Source organism: Hylobates moloch, unplaced genomic scaffold (assembly GCF_009828535.3).
Source record: "Hylobates moloch isolate HMO894 unplaced genomic scaffold, HMol_V3 SCAFFOLD_5, whole genome shotgun sequence".
Lineage (NCBI taxonomy): Eukaryota > Metazoa > Chordata > Mammalia > Primates > Hylobatidae > Hylobates > Hylobates moloch.
In genome coordinates this window covers 104,881,676-104,900,201 of record NW_026652280.1, presented here as the reverse complement: position 1 = coordinate 104,900,201, position 18,526 = coordinate 104,881,676, and the positions used below count along the sequence as shown (strand labels likewise).

Genomic DNA, 18,526 nt, shown 5'->3' with positions numbered 1-18,526 from the left:
GACTATGTACTCTTACCTTTCCAACCCTACCACCGCCTTTCTTCCTGTCAGATCATCTGAAACCTTTTCTTGATGATTCTACTCTCCGATTTGTGGACAAACTGTTTGAGGCTGTGGAGGAAGGCCGAAGCTCTAGGCATTCCAAGTCTAGCAGTGACAGGAGCAGAAAACGAGAGCTAAAGGTAGGTTACAATTTACTGTCTAATGAGCTCAGGACTGTTTTGAATGGTAACAGAGTTGCTGAGCTTACCAGTTCACACGTTGATCTCCTCTATTTAGAGCAGCAAATGTTCAAGAGAGGTACTTAGACATTAAAGTAGGAGAGGTGAATTTGTGTCATCACCATCTGAACTACCTCTAAGTTCATGGGTTGAAATATCCGAAGAAATAATTGGCAGCTTTGTCTTTTTTTAGATAACAGGAGTTTTGGTTCTCATGTTTCTCCATATTTCCTTTTTTTCCTTCTTACTGTTACTTATAAACTGATTGCTCTAAGATTTTATGTTTGATTTATTTGAGGCCTAATAAGTTGTGACTCCACTGGTACCTGAGCTGTAGACCTCATTGTTGCCTCTTTGTAGAGGTTTCTCTGCAATGCACTTGTAGATAGAATACCAAAAAATAACTATTATTTATTATATTCTTGAGAGCTTACCATTTGCTCTATGGCATATTGCTGGTCCTCTGGTGCCATGAGTGAAACACTTGGAGGAGTTGTCAGTACCCCTTAACTACTACACTTTTTATTCTGTAGTTGCCGACTGATCCTGGCCTCTTTCAGTATTAGCAGTATCAAGTAGCCTATCTTTCTACTCATTTCCCAGTATCTCTCTTTAGAAAAAAAAAAATGTTCTGTGACTCTATCAAACCTTCCAAAGTTCTTTTGATACCTTGGCTATCCCATTACTTTTCCTGAGGGAAAAGAGTGAATAAGTAATGTCTGCTTGGTCCCCTGGCCAGGCTATGGAACTAAAAAAAAAAACCAGAGAGATTTGTGCCCTTTGTGTTTGGAGCATTGTAGGGTGATCAGAGAAGGAGAGATAGTCCTTGCTTTGAAACAATTTGTAATTTGTCAGGCACTGTGGCATGTGCCTGTAATCCTAGCTACTTAGGAAGCTGAGGCAAGAGGATCTCTTGAGCCCAGGAGTTGCAGTTTAGAAGAGGCAGGGGTATCACAAAATATATATTCACGTATTATAAAATCTAAGTAGCAGTTTCATGTAAATTTTAGGGTTGGTTCTAGAATTTCAGACCTATGTTGAATTGAATTTTGTTATATTTAAGGTGGAATGATTGATCTACAGTATACACAGATCTGTACAGTGAAGATTATTGGTCACAATAGGGCATACTTCTTTTTTTTTTCTTTTTTTTTGGAGGGTGCGTCTCACTCTGTCACCCAGGCTGGAGTACAGTAGCACAATCTCGGCTCACTGCAACCTCCACCTCCCAGGTTCAAGTGATTCTCCTGCCTCAGCCTCCTGAGTAGCTGGGATTGCAGGCACATGCCACAATGCCTGGCTAATTTTTGTATTTTTAGTAGAGACGGGGTTTCATCATGTTGATCAGGTTGGTCTCGAACTCCTGACCTCAAGATCTGCTCGCCTCGGCCTCCCAAAGTGCTGGAATTACAGGCATAAGCCACTGCGCCTGGCCAGTAGGGCATACTTCTGTATGAGTGCTGAGGGCATGCTGTGAATGAAGTGACTACATTGGGTGGGATTAATAAAAATGGCTTCTTGAAGGAGGTGTCTAGATAGCCTTGGGATACGGGTCCCATTTTTGGTCCATTCAGGTCCCCACCCCACACAATATATTATGGGAGAGTCCTTTTTCTTGAACTGTAGGAGTTCCAGGAAGCGCTCGCCCCTGGCCGAGGATATGTCCTTGCAAAACACGAGCCCTCCTAGTGAAGAGGGGATGTCACCCAAAGCCTACCACCGGTGTGTACATTTGCTTTTTCCCATTGTCCCTTCCAGTTGGCCACTCTCGGTCCTGTTAAATTCACCTTGCAAATTAGTCATCATATTTGAGTTCCCATTGTTTGATGAAAACAAAGGGTTAATGGGGATTACCGAAGAAGAAAGAGAAAGGCCCTGTCCTGGAAGAGCTTAGACTTAGTTGGAAAAACTATACTAACATTGAAATACTTAACACTTGGCAAACAGAATATCAGCAATGTAATTTAACCTAATATGAACCAAGCTCTTACATGCTAAGAGAATGTGAAACAAAAGTTTAATCAGAGTGGGATAAGGTTATAATGAGGAAAACTTCTTGGAGGAGGTGAGTTTTAGGCAGGATTTGGAACAGGGGTTGTGGAAAAGTTGAGAGAAATCATTATAAATGTGGGCAGTAGCAATTGCAAAGACCTTGAGATGGGAACATTTATAAGAACATGGGAATGAAATTTGTTTGACTGGATTAGGAGAATGTTGAAGTTGGGTGAGATGGTCCACTTGGTGGAGAGTCTAGTAGACCCTGCTTCTGGCAGGTGGCTGTTTGCAAGGTTGTGTCATATTCCCCTGGGAATAGCCAGAAGATGCTGGTAGGGGCTAGGAAAATTCTTCCCTTCTCCCCACGGGGAGGGATACAGCTTTTCTTTCATCTTGGGTTCCCTTAGGAGGTGTTTGGTGATGACTCTGAGATCTCTAAAGAATCATCAGGAGTAAAGAAGCGACGAATACCCCGTTTTGAGGAGGTGGAAGAAGAGCCAGAGGTGATCCCTGGGCCTCCATCAGAGAGCCCTGGCATGCTGACTAAGCTCCAGGTTAGTAATTAGGGACTGGAAGCAAAGTGGTTTTGTGAGTTGAAGAAGCAAAAGGTCCATGGGTTTGTATTTATTGTGGATTTTTTTTTTTTTTTTTTTTTTTTTGAGATGGAGTTTTGCTCTTGTCGCCCAGGCTGGAATACAGTGGTGCGATCTCAGCTCACTGCAACCTCCGCCTCCCGGGTTCAAGCAATTCTCCTGTCTCAGCCTCCTGAGTAGCTGGGATTACAGGCACCCACCACCAAGCCCGGCTAATTTTTGTATTTTTAGTAGAGACGAGGTTTCACCATGTTGGCCAGGCTGGTCTTGAACTCCTGATCTCAGGTGATGCACTCACCTCAGCCTCTCAGAGTGCTAGGATTACAGGAGCAAGTCACCGCGCCCAGCTATGTTTTTGTATTTCTTTTAGTAGAGACAGAGTTTCACCGTGTTGGGCAGGCTGGTCTTGAACTTCTGACCTCAGGTCATCTGCCCACCTTGGCCTCCCAGAGTGCTGAGATTACAGGCGTGAGCCAGCGTGCCTCGCCTTATTGTGATCTTGATTTGAATTAGTGTTTAGCATTTGGGGAAACTTTTTTTTTTTTTTTTTGAGATGGAGTTTCACTCTGTTGCCCATGCTGGAGTGTAGTGGCGTGATCTCAGCTCACGGCAACCTCCACCTCCCAGGTTCAAGCAATTCTCCTGTCTCAGCCTCCGGAGTAGCTGGGACTACATGCGAACACCACTATGCCTGGCTAATTTCCGTATTTTTAGTACAGATGGTATTTTGCCATGTTGGCCAGGCTGCTGTGGAACTCCTGGCCTCAAGTGATCTGCCACCTCAGCCACCCAAATGGCTGGGATTACAGGTGTGAGCCACCGCGCTAGGCCAGCATTTGGGAAAATTTTATTTCCTGCTTTATGTTTTAGCATTCTTTGATTTGACCAGGAGTATTCCAGGTAAGGGTATTGAAATTGCCATTTACTGTGGCGAGCAAAGTGTGTTATGTACATTATTTGCCTAATTACCTATGTCATTGAGTCATTGAGAAAATTAAATGAAATGATCAGAACTCATCTTGATGACAGAGGAGAATTTCCAAACATAATGCAAAGAAGATATAATCCACTAATAAATAATTTTAAGTTGACTTTGTATTTTTTTAAACAGGAAGTATTTGTGTTTTTTCAATTGGCATTGTTAAATAATTTTGATACCACATAAACAATAAGTGTTTCTTTTACCATTTAATATTTGAGGGGGGTAATAGAACATATACAGGAATATGGATGGGTGGATTTGCATATATGTGATATTTACAGAAGGAAAGAAATGGATTTTTTTTTTTTTTTGTGAGATGTCTCTCTCTGTCACTCAGGCTGGAGCGCAGTGGTGCGATTTCAGTTCACTGCAGCCTCCGCCTCCCAGGTTCAAGTGATTCTCCTGCCTCAGCCTCCTAAGTAGCTAGGACTATAGGCATGTGCCACCGTGCACAGCTAATTTTTGTATTTTTAGTAGAGACAGGGTTTCACCATGTTGACCAGGCTGATCTGGAACTCCTGACCTCAAGTGATCTGCCTACCTTGGCCTCCCAAAGTGCTGGGATTATAGGCGTGAGCCGCCGTGCCTAGCCTGTTTTTTTTTATTTTTTTTTTTTTGAGACGGAGTCTCTCGCTCTGTCGCCCAGGCTGGAGCGCAGTGGCGCAATCTCGGCTCACTGCAAGCTCTGCCTCCCGGGTTCACGCCATTCTCCTGCCTCAGCCTTTCCGAGTAGCTGGGACTACAGGCGCCCGCCACGACGCCCGGCTAATTTTTTTTTTGTATTTTTAGTAGAGACGGGGTTTTACCGTGGTCTCGATCTCCTGACCTTATGATCCGCCTGCCTCGGCCTCCCAAAGTGCTGGGATTACAAGCGTGAGCCACCGCGCCCAGCCCGCCTAGCCTGTTTTTGTTTTTCAGGCAAGGTCTCACTTTGTTGTCCAGGCTGGAGTTGAGTGGCGAGATCTTGGCTTACTGCAACCTCTGCCTCCCGGGCTTGAGTGATCCTCCCACCTTGGCTTCCCAAGTAGCTGGGACTACAGGTCACCATGCCTGGCTGATTTTTGTATTTTTTTTAAAGATAAGAGTTCTGCCACGTTGCCCAGGCTGGTCTTGAACTCCTGTGCTGAAATGATCCTCCTGCCTCAGCCTCCCAAAGTGCTGGACTTACAGGCGTGAGCTACCACGCCCAGCTGATTATTTTCTTTTATTTTTTGGGGGGATGGAGTCTTGCTCTGTCACTTAGGCTGGAGTACAGTGGCGCGTTCTCGGCTCACTGCAACCTCTGCCTCCCGGGTTCACGCCATTCTCCTGCCTCAGCCTCCTGAGTAGCTGGGACTACAGGCACGTACCACCATGCCCGACTAATTTTTTTTTTTTTTTTTTTTTTTTTTTTTAGTAGAGACGGGGTTTCACCGTGGTCTCGATCTCCTGACCTCGTGATCCGCCCGCCTCGGCCTCCCAAAGTGCTGGGATTACAAGCGTGAGCCACCGTGCCCAGCCGCCCGACTAATTTTTTGTATTTTTAGTAGAGACGGGGTTTCACCATATTAGCCAGGATGGTCTCTATCTTCTGACCTCGTGATCTGCCCTCCTCGGCCTCCCAAAGTGCTGGGATTACAGGCATGAGCCATCGCGCCAGGCCCAGTGATGTTTTTTATGGAGAATGGGGATGGACGTATTCACAATATATCCTTTTGTTATGTTTCTTTCTTTTTTTTTTTTTTTTTTGAGACTGAGTCTCGCTCTGTCGCCCAGGCTGGAGTGTAATAGCGCGATCTCGGCTCACTGCAACCTCCACCTCCCGGGTTCAAGCTATTCTTCTGCCTCATTCCCTTGAGTAGCTGGGATTACAGGCACGCGCCACCATGCCTAGCTAATTTTTTTGTATGTTTAGTAGAGACAGGGTTTTACCATGTTGGTCAGGCTGGTCTCGAACTCCTGACCTCATGATCCGCCTGCCTCGGCCTCTCAAAGTGCTGGGATTACAGACGTGAGTCACCGGGCCCAGCCTGTAATTTTTCATTTTATTTTATTTTAGTTTTTGAGACGGAGTCTCGCTCTTGCACTGTTGCCTAGGCTGGAGTGCAATGCCGTGATCTCAGCTCACTGCAATGTCCGCCTCCTGGGTTGCAGCAGTTCTCCTGCCTCAGCCTCCTGAGTAGCTAGGATTACAGACGTGCATCACCATGTCCAGCTAATTTTTGTATTTTTAGTAGAGACGGGGTTTCACCATGTTGGGCAGGCTGGTCTCAAACAACTGACCTCATGATCCACCCGCCTCGGCCTCCCAAAGTGTTGGGATTACAGGTGTGAGCCACCACGCCCAGCCCTGTAATTTTTAATTTTTTTATTTTCTTTCCTTCTTTATTTATTTAGAGATGGAGTCTCCCTCTGTTGTCCAGGCTGGAGTGCAGTGGCATGATCTTGGCTCACTGTAACCTCCGCCTTCTGGATTCAAGTGCTTCTTCTGCCTCAGCCTCCTGAGTAGCTGGCATTACAGGCACCCACCACCACACCCGGCTAATTTTTGTATTTTTATTAGAGACGGTGTTTCACCATGTTAGCCAGGCTGGTCTTCAGCTCGTGACCTCAAGTGATTCGCCCACCTCAGCCTCTCAAAGTGCTGGGATTACAGGCATGAGCCACAACGCCCGACACTTCCGTAATTTTTGAATTTTGAATATATTACCTATTCAAGAAAAAATATTAAAGACAAATGTTTAAAAATATCTTGAAGCAGTTTAAGAACAGGTCTGTTTTGCAAAATGCAAGAGGAGTTGTTTGGCCATACCCTCAAAGCTTATCATTCTGAACTTCTTTAGGACAGAAGGGATTTATAGAGACTAGGGATCAGGTCTTTGCACCATCGTCTCTTGTTCCCCAAACTAGTAGTTCAAGTACTAATATCATGATTTTTAAAAAAAATTAAGTATAGGCTGGGCGCAATGGCTCACACCTGTAATCCCAGCACGCTGGGAGGCCTAGGTGGGCGGATCACGAGGTCAGGAGATAGAGACCATCCTGGCTAACAGGGTGAAACCCCGTCTCTACTAAAAATACAAAAAATTAGCCGGGCGTGGTGGTGGGCACCTATAGTCCCAGCTACTTGGGAGGCTGAGGCAGGAGAATGGCATGAACCCAGGAGGCAGAGCTTGCAGTGAGCCGAGATCGTGCCACTGCACTCCAGCCTGGGTGACGGAGCGAGACTCCATCTCAAAAAAAAAAAAAAAAATTAAGTATAATATTTTGTGTAGGTTCTGTTAGGTTTGCATGCATTATTTAAGTGGTTACACTAGACCTATAAGGTAGGTACTGTTTTTTTCCCCCTTCTAGACACTTAGGAGGTTTAGAGACTAAGTTCCCTATCCAAGATAACAAAGGCAGTAAGTGGCAGAGTTAAGATTCAAACTCAGGTTTCTCTGACTCCAGAGGCTCAATCATCACACTATATTACTACCTAATATGCTAATCTTGCTTTAGGAACATGAGTTGAAAAATTCCAATGCTCACTTATCTTGACTAAATTTTTTGCACTATGATGCAGGCAGAATGTGGTATAGTCATTCAAAAAATTTTAAGTGTCTAGACCTGAGAGCCTTGTGGGTTTAAAAACCTGAATGAGAGAAGTAAAAAGGAGAAATTAACAGTTTTTCAATTTTTTTCCTGGAGAGCAGATCAAACAGATGATGGAGGCAGCAACGCGACAAATCGAGGAGAGGAAAAAACAGCTGAGCTTCATTAGCCCCCCTACACCTCAGGTATTGTGTCTAGATTACTCTGAACAGAATAATCTTTGACACAGAATTTCTTGCCATCCACTCAAAATGAGAGACTAGAAGAGGTGACTGCATGTTTCACTTCATAATCATCTACTACAGTCTACCATAATGTGTGTGTATATTTGTGTGTATGTATGTGTATTTGTCTGCCTGTCTTAATTCCTCTGATTTCTTTTTCTCTATCTCACAGCCAAAGACTCCTTCTTCCTCCCAACCAGAGCGGCTTCCAATTGGCAACACTATTCAGCCCTCCCAGGCTGCCACTTTCATGAATGATGCCATTGAGAAGGCAAGGAAAGCAGCTGAACTACAAGCTCGAATCCAAGCCCAGCTAGCACTGAAGCCAGGACTCATCGGCAATGCCAACATGGTGGGCCTGGCTAATCTCCATGCCATGGGCATTGCTCCCCCGTGAGTGTCTATTTCATGGAATACCTTTTCATTTCTGAAGTTTGAGAAGCAATAAATACCTTTGAATGTTATTGATCTGGCTGGGTGCAGTGCCTTAGGCCTGTAATCGTAGCACTTTGGGAGGCTGAGGTAGGTGGATCACCTGAGGTCAGGAGTCAGGAGTTCGAGACCAGCCTGGCCAATATGGTGAAACCCCATCTCTACTAAAAATAAAAAAATTAGCCTGGCGTGGTGGTGTATGCCTGTAATCCCAGCTACTCAGGAGGCTGAGGCAGGAGAATCGCATGAACCCAGGAGGCAGAGGTTGCAGTGAGCTGAGATCGTGCCACTGCGTGGGTGACAGAGGGAGACTCTGGCTCAAAGAAAACAACAAACAACATATTACTGATCCTCTTTTTCCACAGAACCTAGATCATTTCTCACAGTTTCATATTTCTTTTTTTTTTTTTTTTTTTGAGACGGAGTCTCGCCCTGTCGCCCAGGCTGGAGTGCAGTGGCGCAGTCTCGGCTCACTGCAAGCTCCGCCTCCCGGGTTCATGCCGTTCTCCTGCCTCAGCCTCTCCGAGTAGGTGGGACTACAGGCGCCCGCCACCACACCCGGCTAATTTTTTGTATTTTTAGTAGAGACAGGGTTTCACCATGGTCTCGATCTCCTGACCTCGTGATCCGCCCGCCTAGGCCTCCCAAAGTGCTGGGATTACAAGCATGAGCCACTGCGCCTGGCCTACACAGTTTCATGTTTCTTAGGTGTGATTGATTAACCAGTTGAATTTTTTCTCGTCTTCCCTGTTGCAGGGTTTATTATCTTCTTATGGTTGATATAACTGAGATTAAGGTTATTCATCTAATATGGGAGCTAGGAGTAGAGCCAGGTTTCCTTCCTGGTTTCAAACTCAGATTTATCCATTAAACCACATTGTGTGAGATTAGATCTGAGGTTCCTCTGCAACTGGTCAAAGATGTTACATTTTTTTTTAGCATCTACAGTTGGTCTGGCATCCCATGACTGACGTAAGAATTCAGGGATAAGGAAAGATAGGATTATAAATTCATATAATTTATAAACTCATTTCATTCGGTTGTCCTGTGTACTGAAATATCCACTTTGATATTTTTAATCAAGATACTATTGGCAGGGCACAGTGGCTCACACCTGTAATCCCAGCACTTTGGGAGGCTGAGACTGGTAGCTTGCTTGAGCTCAGGAGTTCAAGACCAGCCCAGGCAACATGGCAAAACCCCATCTCTCTAAAATATACAAAAATTAGCCAGGCTTGGTAGAGCATGCCTGTAGTTCTAGCTACTTAGGAGGCTGAGGTGGGAGAATTTCTTTGGGCCTGGGAGGTTGAGGTTGCAATGAGCTGTGATTGTGCCACTGTACTTTAGCCTGGGCAACAGAGTGAGACCATGTCTCAAAAAAAAAGATGGTATTACTCACTGATGAGATTGTTCCCTAGAATTATTTTATTGTCCTTTTGTTGTTGTTGTTGTTGTTGTTGTTGTTGTTGTTGTTGAGAGGGAGTCTCACTCTGTCGCCCAGGCTGGAGTGCAGTGATCTCGGCTCCCTGCAACCTCTGCTTCCCAGGTTTAGTAGCTGGGATTGTAGGTGCCCATCTAAATTTTGTATTTTTTGTAGAGATGGTGTTTCACTGTGTTGCCAAGGCTGGTCTCGAACTCCTGGGCTCAAGCGATCCACCCGCCTCAGCCTCCCAAAATGCTGGGATTACAGTGTGAGCCACCACGCCCGTCCATCCAAATAACTCTTATAGAGAAGGCACTGCAGCCTCGACTTCCTGGGCTCAAGTGATCCTCCTCAACCTCCTGAGTAGCTGGGACCACAGGTATATGCCACTGCACCCAGCTAATTTTAAATTTTTTGTTGAGATGGGGTCTCCTTGTGTTGGCCAGACTGGTCTTTAACTCCTGGGCTCAAGTGATCCCTCTGCCTTGGCCTCCCAAAATGCCGTGGTTCCAGGCTTGAGCCACCACGTCTGGCTTTATTTTGTTTTTTGCTTGTCTTGATGTTCCATACAGGATTTATTTCTTTGCGGGCTATTTTTCAGGAAGGTGGAGTTAAAAGACCAAACAAAACCTACCCCACTGATCCTGGATGAACAAGGGCGCACTGTAGATGCAACAGGCAAGGAGATTGAGCTGACACACCGCATGCCTACTCTGAAAGCCAATATTCGTGCTGTGAAGAGGGAACAATTCAAGCAACAACTAAAGGAAAAGCCATCAGAAGACATGGAATCCAATACCTTTTTTGACCCCCGAGTCTCCATTGCCCCCTCCCAGCGCCAGAGACGCACTTTTAAATTCCATGACAAGGGCAAATTTGAGAAGATTGCTCAGCGATTACGGACAAAGGTATCTGGCGTAGAGTATAACACAGAATTTGGAAAAAGTTAAGAAGCCAACAAGAAAACATTGTTAAATCTCTATATTCTAGGAAATTAGATAAATAGGTCATTTAAAGCAGCAGTCCTCAACCTTTTTGGCACCAGGGACTCGTTTCATGGAAGATAATTTTTCCCCTGGAATAAGGATCGTTTCGTGATGGTTCAAGCACATTACATTTATTGTGTACTTTATTATTATTATTTTTTTCGAGATGGAGTGTCGCTCTTGTTGCCCAGGCTGGAGTGCAATGGTGCGATCTCGGCTTACTGCAACCTTCGCCTCCCAGGTTCAAGCGATTCTCCTGCCTCAGCCTCTCGAGTAGCTGGGATCACAGGCATGTGCCACCATGCCTGGCTAATTTTGTATTTTTGGTAGAGACGGGGTTTCTCCATTTGGTCAGGCTGGTCTTGAACTCCTGACCTCAGGTGATCTGCCCACTTTGTCCCCCCAAAGTTCTGGGATTACAGGCGTGAGCCACCGCACCCGCCATTTTTTTTTTTTTGGGCGGGGAGGGGGATGGAGTCTTGCACTCTTACCTGGGCTGGAGTGCAGTGGTACAATCTCAGCTCACTGCAACCTCTGACTCCTGGGTTCAAGTGATTCACCTGCTTCAGCCTCCTGAGTAGCTGGGACTACAGGCATGTGCCGCCATGCCTGACTAATTTTTTGTATTTTTAGTAGAGACAGGGTTTCACTATGTTGGCCCAGCTGGTCTTAAACTCCTGACCTTGTGATCTGCCTGCCTTGACCTCCCAAAGTGCTGGGATTACAGGCGTGAGCCACTCTGCTGGCCTATTTCTATTATTATTTTATTGTAATATATGATGAAATAATTATATAACTCACCATAATATAAAAATCACTGGGAGCCTTGAGCTTGTTTTCCTGCTGAGATGGTCCCATTTGGGTGTGATGGGAGACAGTGACAGATCATCAGGCATTAGATTCTCATAAGGAATGTGCAACATAGCCCCCTCACATGTACAGTTCACAATAGGGTTCAAGCTCCTATGAGAATCTAATGCCACCGATGATCTGACAGGAGGTGGAGCTCAGGCCATAATGCAGGTAATAGGGAGCAATTGTAAGTACAGATGAAACTCTGTTGGCTTGCCTGCTGCTCACCTGTTGTGCTGCTCACCTGTTGTGCAGCCCATTTCCTAAAAGGCCACAGACGTGGGTTGGGGACCCCTGATTTAAAGCAATGAGTACTTTGAAAAATGTACCAGACAAGGTGGCTCAAGCCTGTAATCCCAGCGCTTTGGGAGGCTGAGGTGGGTGGATCACGAGGTCAGGAGTTCGAGACCAGCCTGCCCAACGTGGTGAAACCCCGTCTCTACTAAAAGTACAAAAATTAATGGAGTGTGGTGGCGGGTGCCTGTAATCCTAGCTACTTGGGAGGCTGAGTCAGGAGAATCACTTGAAAGTGGAAGGCAGAGGTTGCAGTGAGCCGAGATCGCACCACTGCACTCCAGCCTGGGCAAAAGAGCGAAACTCCATCTCAAAAAAAAAAAAAAAAAAAAAATGCATTTATTTCTATAATACATAATTTTTTTTTGAGATGGAGTGTCGCTCTGTCACCCAGGCTGGAGTGCAGTGGCGCTATCTTGGCTCACTGCAAGCTCCGCCTCCCGGGTTCACGCCATTCTTCTGCCTCAGCCTCACGAGTAGCTGGGACTACAGGCGCCCGCCAACACGCCCGGCTAATTTTTTGTATTTTTAGTAGAGACGGGGTTTCACTGTGTTAGCCAAGATGGTCTCGATCTCCTGACCTCGTGATCCGCCCACCTCGGCCTCCCAAAGTGCTGGGATTACAGGCTTGAGCCACCGTGCCTGGCCCATAATTTTTTTTTTAGCAGATTTTACTTCCTAATTCGTTTCTACATAAGTGGAAATATTATGAAATTGAGTTTGAAAATTCTCCACATACAACTAAGTGGGGGGAAACAATTTGAAACATTCTGAGTGACTAAGGAAGGCTTGCCTGTAGTTAAAATTTAATGCAGACAGTACACCTGGAGAGTTGAATTGATTGTAGATTGAATGACCTTTGCCTTCTTTTTATCCTCTCAAACTGAGGTTTTCATAAATTTTTTTTTTTTTTTTTTTTTTGAGACGCAGTCTTGCTCTGTCACCCAGGCTGGAGTACAGTGGCACAATCTCAGCTCACTGCAAGCTCTGCCTCCTGGGTTCACGCCATTCTCCTGCCTCAGCCTCCCGAGTAGCTGGGACTACAGGCGCCCGCCACCACGCCCAGCGAATTTTTTTGTATTTTTAGTAGAGACGGGATTTCACTGTGTTAGCCAGGATGGTCTTGATCTCCTGACCTCATGATCTGCCTGCCTCGGCCTCCCAAAGTGCTGGGATTACAGGCGTGAGCCACCACACCCGGCCATAAAATTCTATTTCTGTGTATTTACTGCAGGCATATACTGTGGAGTGAAGGGAGGGGGTGAAGGTGAGATCTATGTAAATGAACTAAATAAAGGATAAAATAAAGCAGAACAACTGCTTTATAAGCTTTCAGAAATTATGAAGTTGTTGCGTTAGATGTAAAGAGTTCGACGGGGAAATGTTTTAAAATTTGGGATTCTTGGCCGAGGTGGGTGGATCACGAGGTCAGGAGATCGAGACCATCTTGGCTAACACGGTGAAACCGCCTCTCTACTAAAAATACAAAAAAATGAGCCGGGCATGGTGACGGGTGCCTTGGGAGGCTGAGGCAGGAGAATGGCATGAACCCGGGAGGCGGAGCTTACAGTGAACCAAGATCGTGCCACTGCACTCCAGCCTGGGTGACAGAGCGAGACTCCGTCTGAAAAAAAAAAAAAAAAAAAATTGGGGATTCTGGCCGGGCACGGTGGCATGCCTGTAATCCCATCACTTTGGGAGGCCAGGGCAGGCAGATAACCTGAGGTCAGGAGTTTGAGACCAGGCTGAGCAACATGGAGAAACCCCATCTCTACTAATAAAGTACAAAGTTAGCTGAGGGTGGTGGCACATGCCTGTAATCCCAGCTACTGAGGAGGCTTAGGCAGGAGAATCACTTAAATCTGGAAGGTGGAGGTTGCTGTTAGCCAAGACCATGCCATTGCACTCCAGCCTGGGCAAGAAGAACGAAACTCCATCTCAAAAAAAAAATTGAGATTCTACAAATTTTGTTTTCTATGACTCCAATTTATCTTTCTGTCTTGGATTATCTTGTTTTTAGGCTCAACTGGAGAAGCTACAGGCAGAGATTTCACAAGCAGCTCGAAAAACAGGCATCCATACTTCGACTAGGCTTGCCCTCATTGCTCCTAAGAAGGAGCTAAAGGAAGGAGATATTCCTGAAATTGAGTGGTGGGACTCTTACATAATCCCCAATGGCTTTGATCTGTGAGTTTGTTTTAGTACCTTTTTAAAAAAACAGTTTTTAATCAGCTGAGTTTAAGATTCAAGTTAATACCTTTTAGTAAAGCTATGGTTTTAGTGGGAAGGATGGTACTCATTCATTAATTAAAATTTTTAAATCCAAGAGAGATAAGTAACTGTACACAAGGTCCTGTTTTTTTTGTTTTTTGTTTTTTTTTTGAGAGGGAGTCTCGCCCTGTCACCCAGGCTGGAGTGCAGTGGCACGATCTCGGCTCACTGCAACCTCCACCTCCCGGGTTCAAGAGATTCTCCTTGAATTCTCCTTGAACCTCAGCCCGCTGAGTAGCTGGAACTACAGGTGCGTGCCACCACGCCTGTCTGCTTTTTGTATTTTTGATAGAGACAGGGTTTTGCCATGTTGGCCAGGCTGGTCTCGAACTCCTGACCTCAGGTGATCCGCCCGCCTTAGCCTCTCAAAGTGCTGGGATTACAGGCGTGAGCCACTGCACCTGGCCAAGCTCCTGCATTTGTAAGTGATATATCATATAGGCTATTTTTAGCTTTTGGGGTTAATGTAGGATAACCAGGAACACAATCTACAAAAGCAAAGTCTAGAATTCTTTTTGCTCTGTTACACGTTGTTGCCTGTTTTTATCGTTATTTTCCTTAATTACATTCTTTTGCTACGTATTATAGGTGTTTACATTTCCTAAAGATCTCATTGTGATAGAGCAAGGATTATTAGTTGGTAGGTGAGATAATGGTAAATATAGCATATAAGGCTGGGCTCGGTGGCTGACACCTGTTATTCCAGCACTTTGGGAGGCTGAGGGCTGAAGGACTGCTTCAGCCCAGGAGTTAAAGACCAGCTTGGGCAATATAGTGAGACCTCGTTTCTACAAAGATTAAAAAAAAAAAAAAAGTAGCTGGGCATGGTGGCTTGTGCCTGTAGTCCTGGCTACCCAGGAGGCTGATGTTAGAGAATCACTTGAGCCAAGGAGGGTCTGTGCTGCAGTTAGCTATGATCATGACCACTGCACTGTTATCCTGGACAACAGGGTGAAACTCTGTCTCAAAAAAAAAAAGGATATAAGACACATTTGAAGAGCTTTAAATTTATCTGTTCCATCTTTTTTTTTTTTTTTTTTTTCTGAGATAGAGTTTCGCTCTTGTTGCCCAGGCTGGAGTGCAGTGGAGCGATCTTGGCTCACCGCAGCCTCCGCCTCCTGGGTTCAAGTGATTCTCCTGCCTCAGCCTCCCAAGTAGCTGAGATTACGGGCATGCGCCACCTCGCCTGGCTAATTTTTTGTGTTTTTAGTAGAAACGGGGTTTCTCCATGTTGGTCAGGCTGTTCTCAAACTCCCGACCTCAGGTGATCCGCCCACTTCAGCCTCCTAAAGGGCTGGGATTACAGGCGTGAGCCACCACGCCCGGCTTTTTTTTTTTTTTTTAAAGACAGAGTCTCATTCTGTTGCCCGAGCTGGGAGTGCAGTGGCACGATCTTGGCTGGCTGCAACCTCTGTCTCCTGGGTTGAAGCAATTCTCCTAGCTCAGCCTCCTAAGTATCCAGGACTACAGGCAAATACCACCACACCTGGCCAGTTTTTATATTTTTAGTAGACAAGGGTTTCACTCTTTGGCCAAGCTGGTCTCAAACTCCTGACCTCAGGTGATCGACCTGCCTTCATCTCCCAAAGTGCTGGGATTATAGGCATAAGCCACTGCACCTGGCCCTGCTCCATCATTCTTATACATGGCTTTAGTAGATTTTGTCTTAGCCTTTCCTTGCCCATTCTTTGTCAGCCACTGTTCCAGGGACTCATTATCACTAAAGAGAGAACATAGCATCTATCAGCTGTGGCATGGTAGAAAAAAGGTTGAGAATGATTGCTGTGGAGAGTGTGTTCAACCATAGAGGGACTCAGTTTTCTCATCATGAAAATTATGTGTAATTTAACTATATATTTTAGGTACATAAATGCTATTTTAGGTATATCAAGCACAAGAACCCATTATAGAGAATGGGTTTTTTCACTGTATTTCTGAGACTCCTCTCTTAGAATCATCTCTACCCACATATCGTGTTTTCTTTTCTTCCTACAATTTTAGTACAGAGGAAAATCCCAAGAGAGAAGATTATTTTGGAATCACAAATCTTGTTGAACATCCAGCCCAGCTTAATCCTCCAGGTAATGTATAGATTCCTGAGTCAAGTCTCTAGAGCAGCATTATCCACTGGAAGTTTATACAGTGATGGACATGTTCTGTATCTGTGCTGTTCAATACAATAGCCACTATCCATGTGTAATTCTTTTTTTAATTCAGTTTTTTCCTGACAATAGTTTGTGGTTTGATCAGTGGACATAATTTTAAGTGCATATTCCTGTGCTTAGAATTTCGTGAGACAGCCAAGCATGGTGGCTTATGCCTCTAATCAAAACACTTTCGGAGGCTGAGGCAGGATTGCTTGAGGCCAAGAATTCAAGACCAGTCTGGGCAACACAGTGAGACCCACCTCAAGGAAAAAAAATTTGGTTGGGTATGGTGGCTCATGCCTGTAATCACTGCACTTTGGGAGGCTGAGGTGGGCAGATTGCTTGAGCCCAGGAGTTCGAGATCTAGGCAACATGGCAAAACCCCATCTCTACAAAAAATAAAAAGTCAGCCGGACATGGTGGTGTGCATCTGTAGTCTCAGCCTCTTGGGAGGCTAAGGTGTGGAGGATGGCTTGAGCCTGGGAGGTGGAAGTTGCAGTGAGCTGAGATGGTGCTGCTGCGCTCCAGCCTGGATGATATTGCCAGATCTTGTCTCAAAAAAAAAAGAAAAAAACAAAATTTCATGAAGCTTTACATTTACAGTTCCCTGGTTGTTCCTAGGAAACAGCCCTCAGCTTGCTCCTTTTATAGAATCACATGTTGTTGTGGCATCCACAGCCAAATGCAAATGCAAGAGCTAAACTCTTGGGTTGGTGTGTTATTAGATGCAATATGCTCCACTACCCACTGTGAGGGATGCTAACTCCAAAGGGCTTTTTGTTAGTTTCCCAAAGTCGAAACTGGGAAACAAATTTGCTTCTTTTTTTTTTTGAGAAGGAGTTTCGCTCCTGTGGTCCAGGCTGCAGTGCAATGGCATGATCTCAGCTCACCACAACCTCTGCCTCTTGGGTTCAAGCGATTCTCCTGCCTCAGCCTCATGAGTAGCTGGGATTACAGTCATGTGCCACTACGCCCAGCTAATTTTGTATTTTTAGTAGATACAGGGTTTCACCATGTTTGGTCAGACTGGTCTCGAACTCCTGACCTCAGGTGATCTGCCAGCCTTGGCCTCCCAAAGTGCTAGGATTATAGATGTGAGCCACTGCACCCGGCCTTTTTTTTTTTTGAGATGGAGTTTCGCTTTTGTCACCCAGGCTGGAGTGCAATGGCACGATCTCCGTTCACTGCAACTTTCAGCCCCCCGGGTTGAAGCAATTCTCCTGCCTTAGCCTCCCGAGTAGCTGGGATTATAGGTGCCCGCCACCACACCTGGCTAGTTTTTGAACTTTTAGTAGAGACAGGGTTTTGCCATATTGGTCATGCTCGTCTTGAACTCCTGACCTCAAGTGATCCGCCCACCTAGGCTTCCCAAAGTGCTGGGTTTACAGGCGTGAGCCACCACACCTGGCCCTAATTTTGTTTTCTACATTTGCCAGGTATCACTGAATGAGGGGGTTTAACAGCGTAAAGGAAAACAACTAAGAACACTACTTAAGAAAGATAAGAGGCCGGGCGAGGTGGCTCACGCCTGTAATCCCAGCACTTTGGGAGGCCGAGGCGGGCGGATCACGAGATCAAGAAATCGAGACCATCCTGGCTAACAAGGTGAAACCCCGTCTCTACTAAAAATACAAAAATTAGCCAGACATGGTGGCAGGCGCCTGTAGTCCCAGCTACTCAGGAGGCTGAGGCAGAAGAATGGCGGGAACCCAAGAGGCGGAGCTTGCAATGAGCTAAGATTGTGCCACTGCACTCCAGCCTGGGTAAGAGAGCAAGACTCCGTCTCAAAAAAAGGAAAGATAAGAATGTTTTTTAAAAACATAGCCATACTTCCGGGCACCAGGCCTGAACTGATTTTAATCTTACTGATCCCTTATTAACGAGTTTTCTTCATTTTCTATTTAAAGTTTATACACACACACACACACACACACAGATTTTTTTTGAAATGGAGTCTTGCTGTGCTGCCAGGCTAGAGTGCAGTGGCAAGTGGCACAATCTCAGCTCACTGCAACCGCCACCTCCCGGATTCAAGTGATTCTCCTGCCTCAGCGTCCTGAGTAGCTGGGACTACAAGTGCATGCCACCACGCCCAGCTAATTTTTGTATTTTTAGTGGAGTTGGGGTTTCACCGTGTTGGCCAGGCTGGTCTCTATTTCTTGACCACGTGATCTGCCCACCCTTGCCTCCCAAAGTGCTGGGATTACAGGCGTGATCCACCTCATCTGGCCTCAATATATTTTTTACATAAAATGTTTATAATAGAGTTGGGTCTCACTTGGTTGTCCAGGCTGGTCTCGAACTCTTGGGCTCAAGCGATCCTCCCACCTTGGCCTACCAAAGTGCTAGAATTACAGGTATAAGCTACTGCGTCCAGCCTAAAGTTTCTTTTAATGATACTGATATTTACCTAGGTTTCTTTTTTTTTTTTTTTTTTTTGGTTGGGGTTTTCCTTTTTTTTCCCAGGTTGGGGTGCAAGGGCCCTTTTTTGGCTCACTGCAACCTCCACCTCCCGGGTTCAAGTGATTTGCCT

At 45.5% G+C, this 18,526-nt stretch overlaps 1 protein-coding gene across 1 annotated transcript in view; it reads left to right on the top strand.

Annotated features, from left to right (window-relative positions):
• PRPF3 (pre-mRNA processing factor 3) overlaps window positions 1-18,526 on the top strand; it is a 33,393-nt gene that overhangs the window by 3,815 nt on the left and 11,052 nt on the right. The window contains exons 3-10 of the mRNA XM_058439730.1: window positions 52-182; window positions 2,624-2,770; window positions 7,466-7,549; window positions 7,761-7,981; window positions 10,045-10,351; window positions 13,596-13,762; window positions 15,848-15,927; window positions 17,430-17,441. Of these exons, the coding sequence (XP_058295713.1) occupies window positions 52-182; window positions 2,624-2,770; window positions 7,466-7,549; window positions 7,761-7,981; window positions 10,045-10,351; window positions 13,596-13,762; window positions 15,848-15,927; window positions 17,430-17,441 (1,149 nt within the window). The remainder of the gene's footprint in view (window positions 1-51; window positions 183-2,623; window positions 2,771-7,465; window positions 7,550-7,760; window positions 7,982-10,044; window positions 10,352-13,595; window positions 13,763-15,847; window positions 15,928-17,429; window positions 17,442-18,526) is intronic.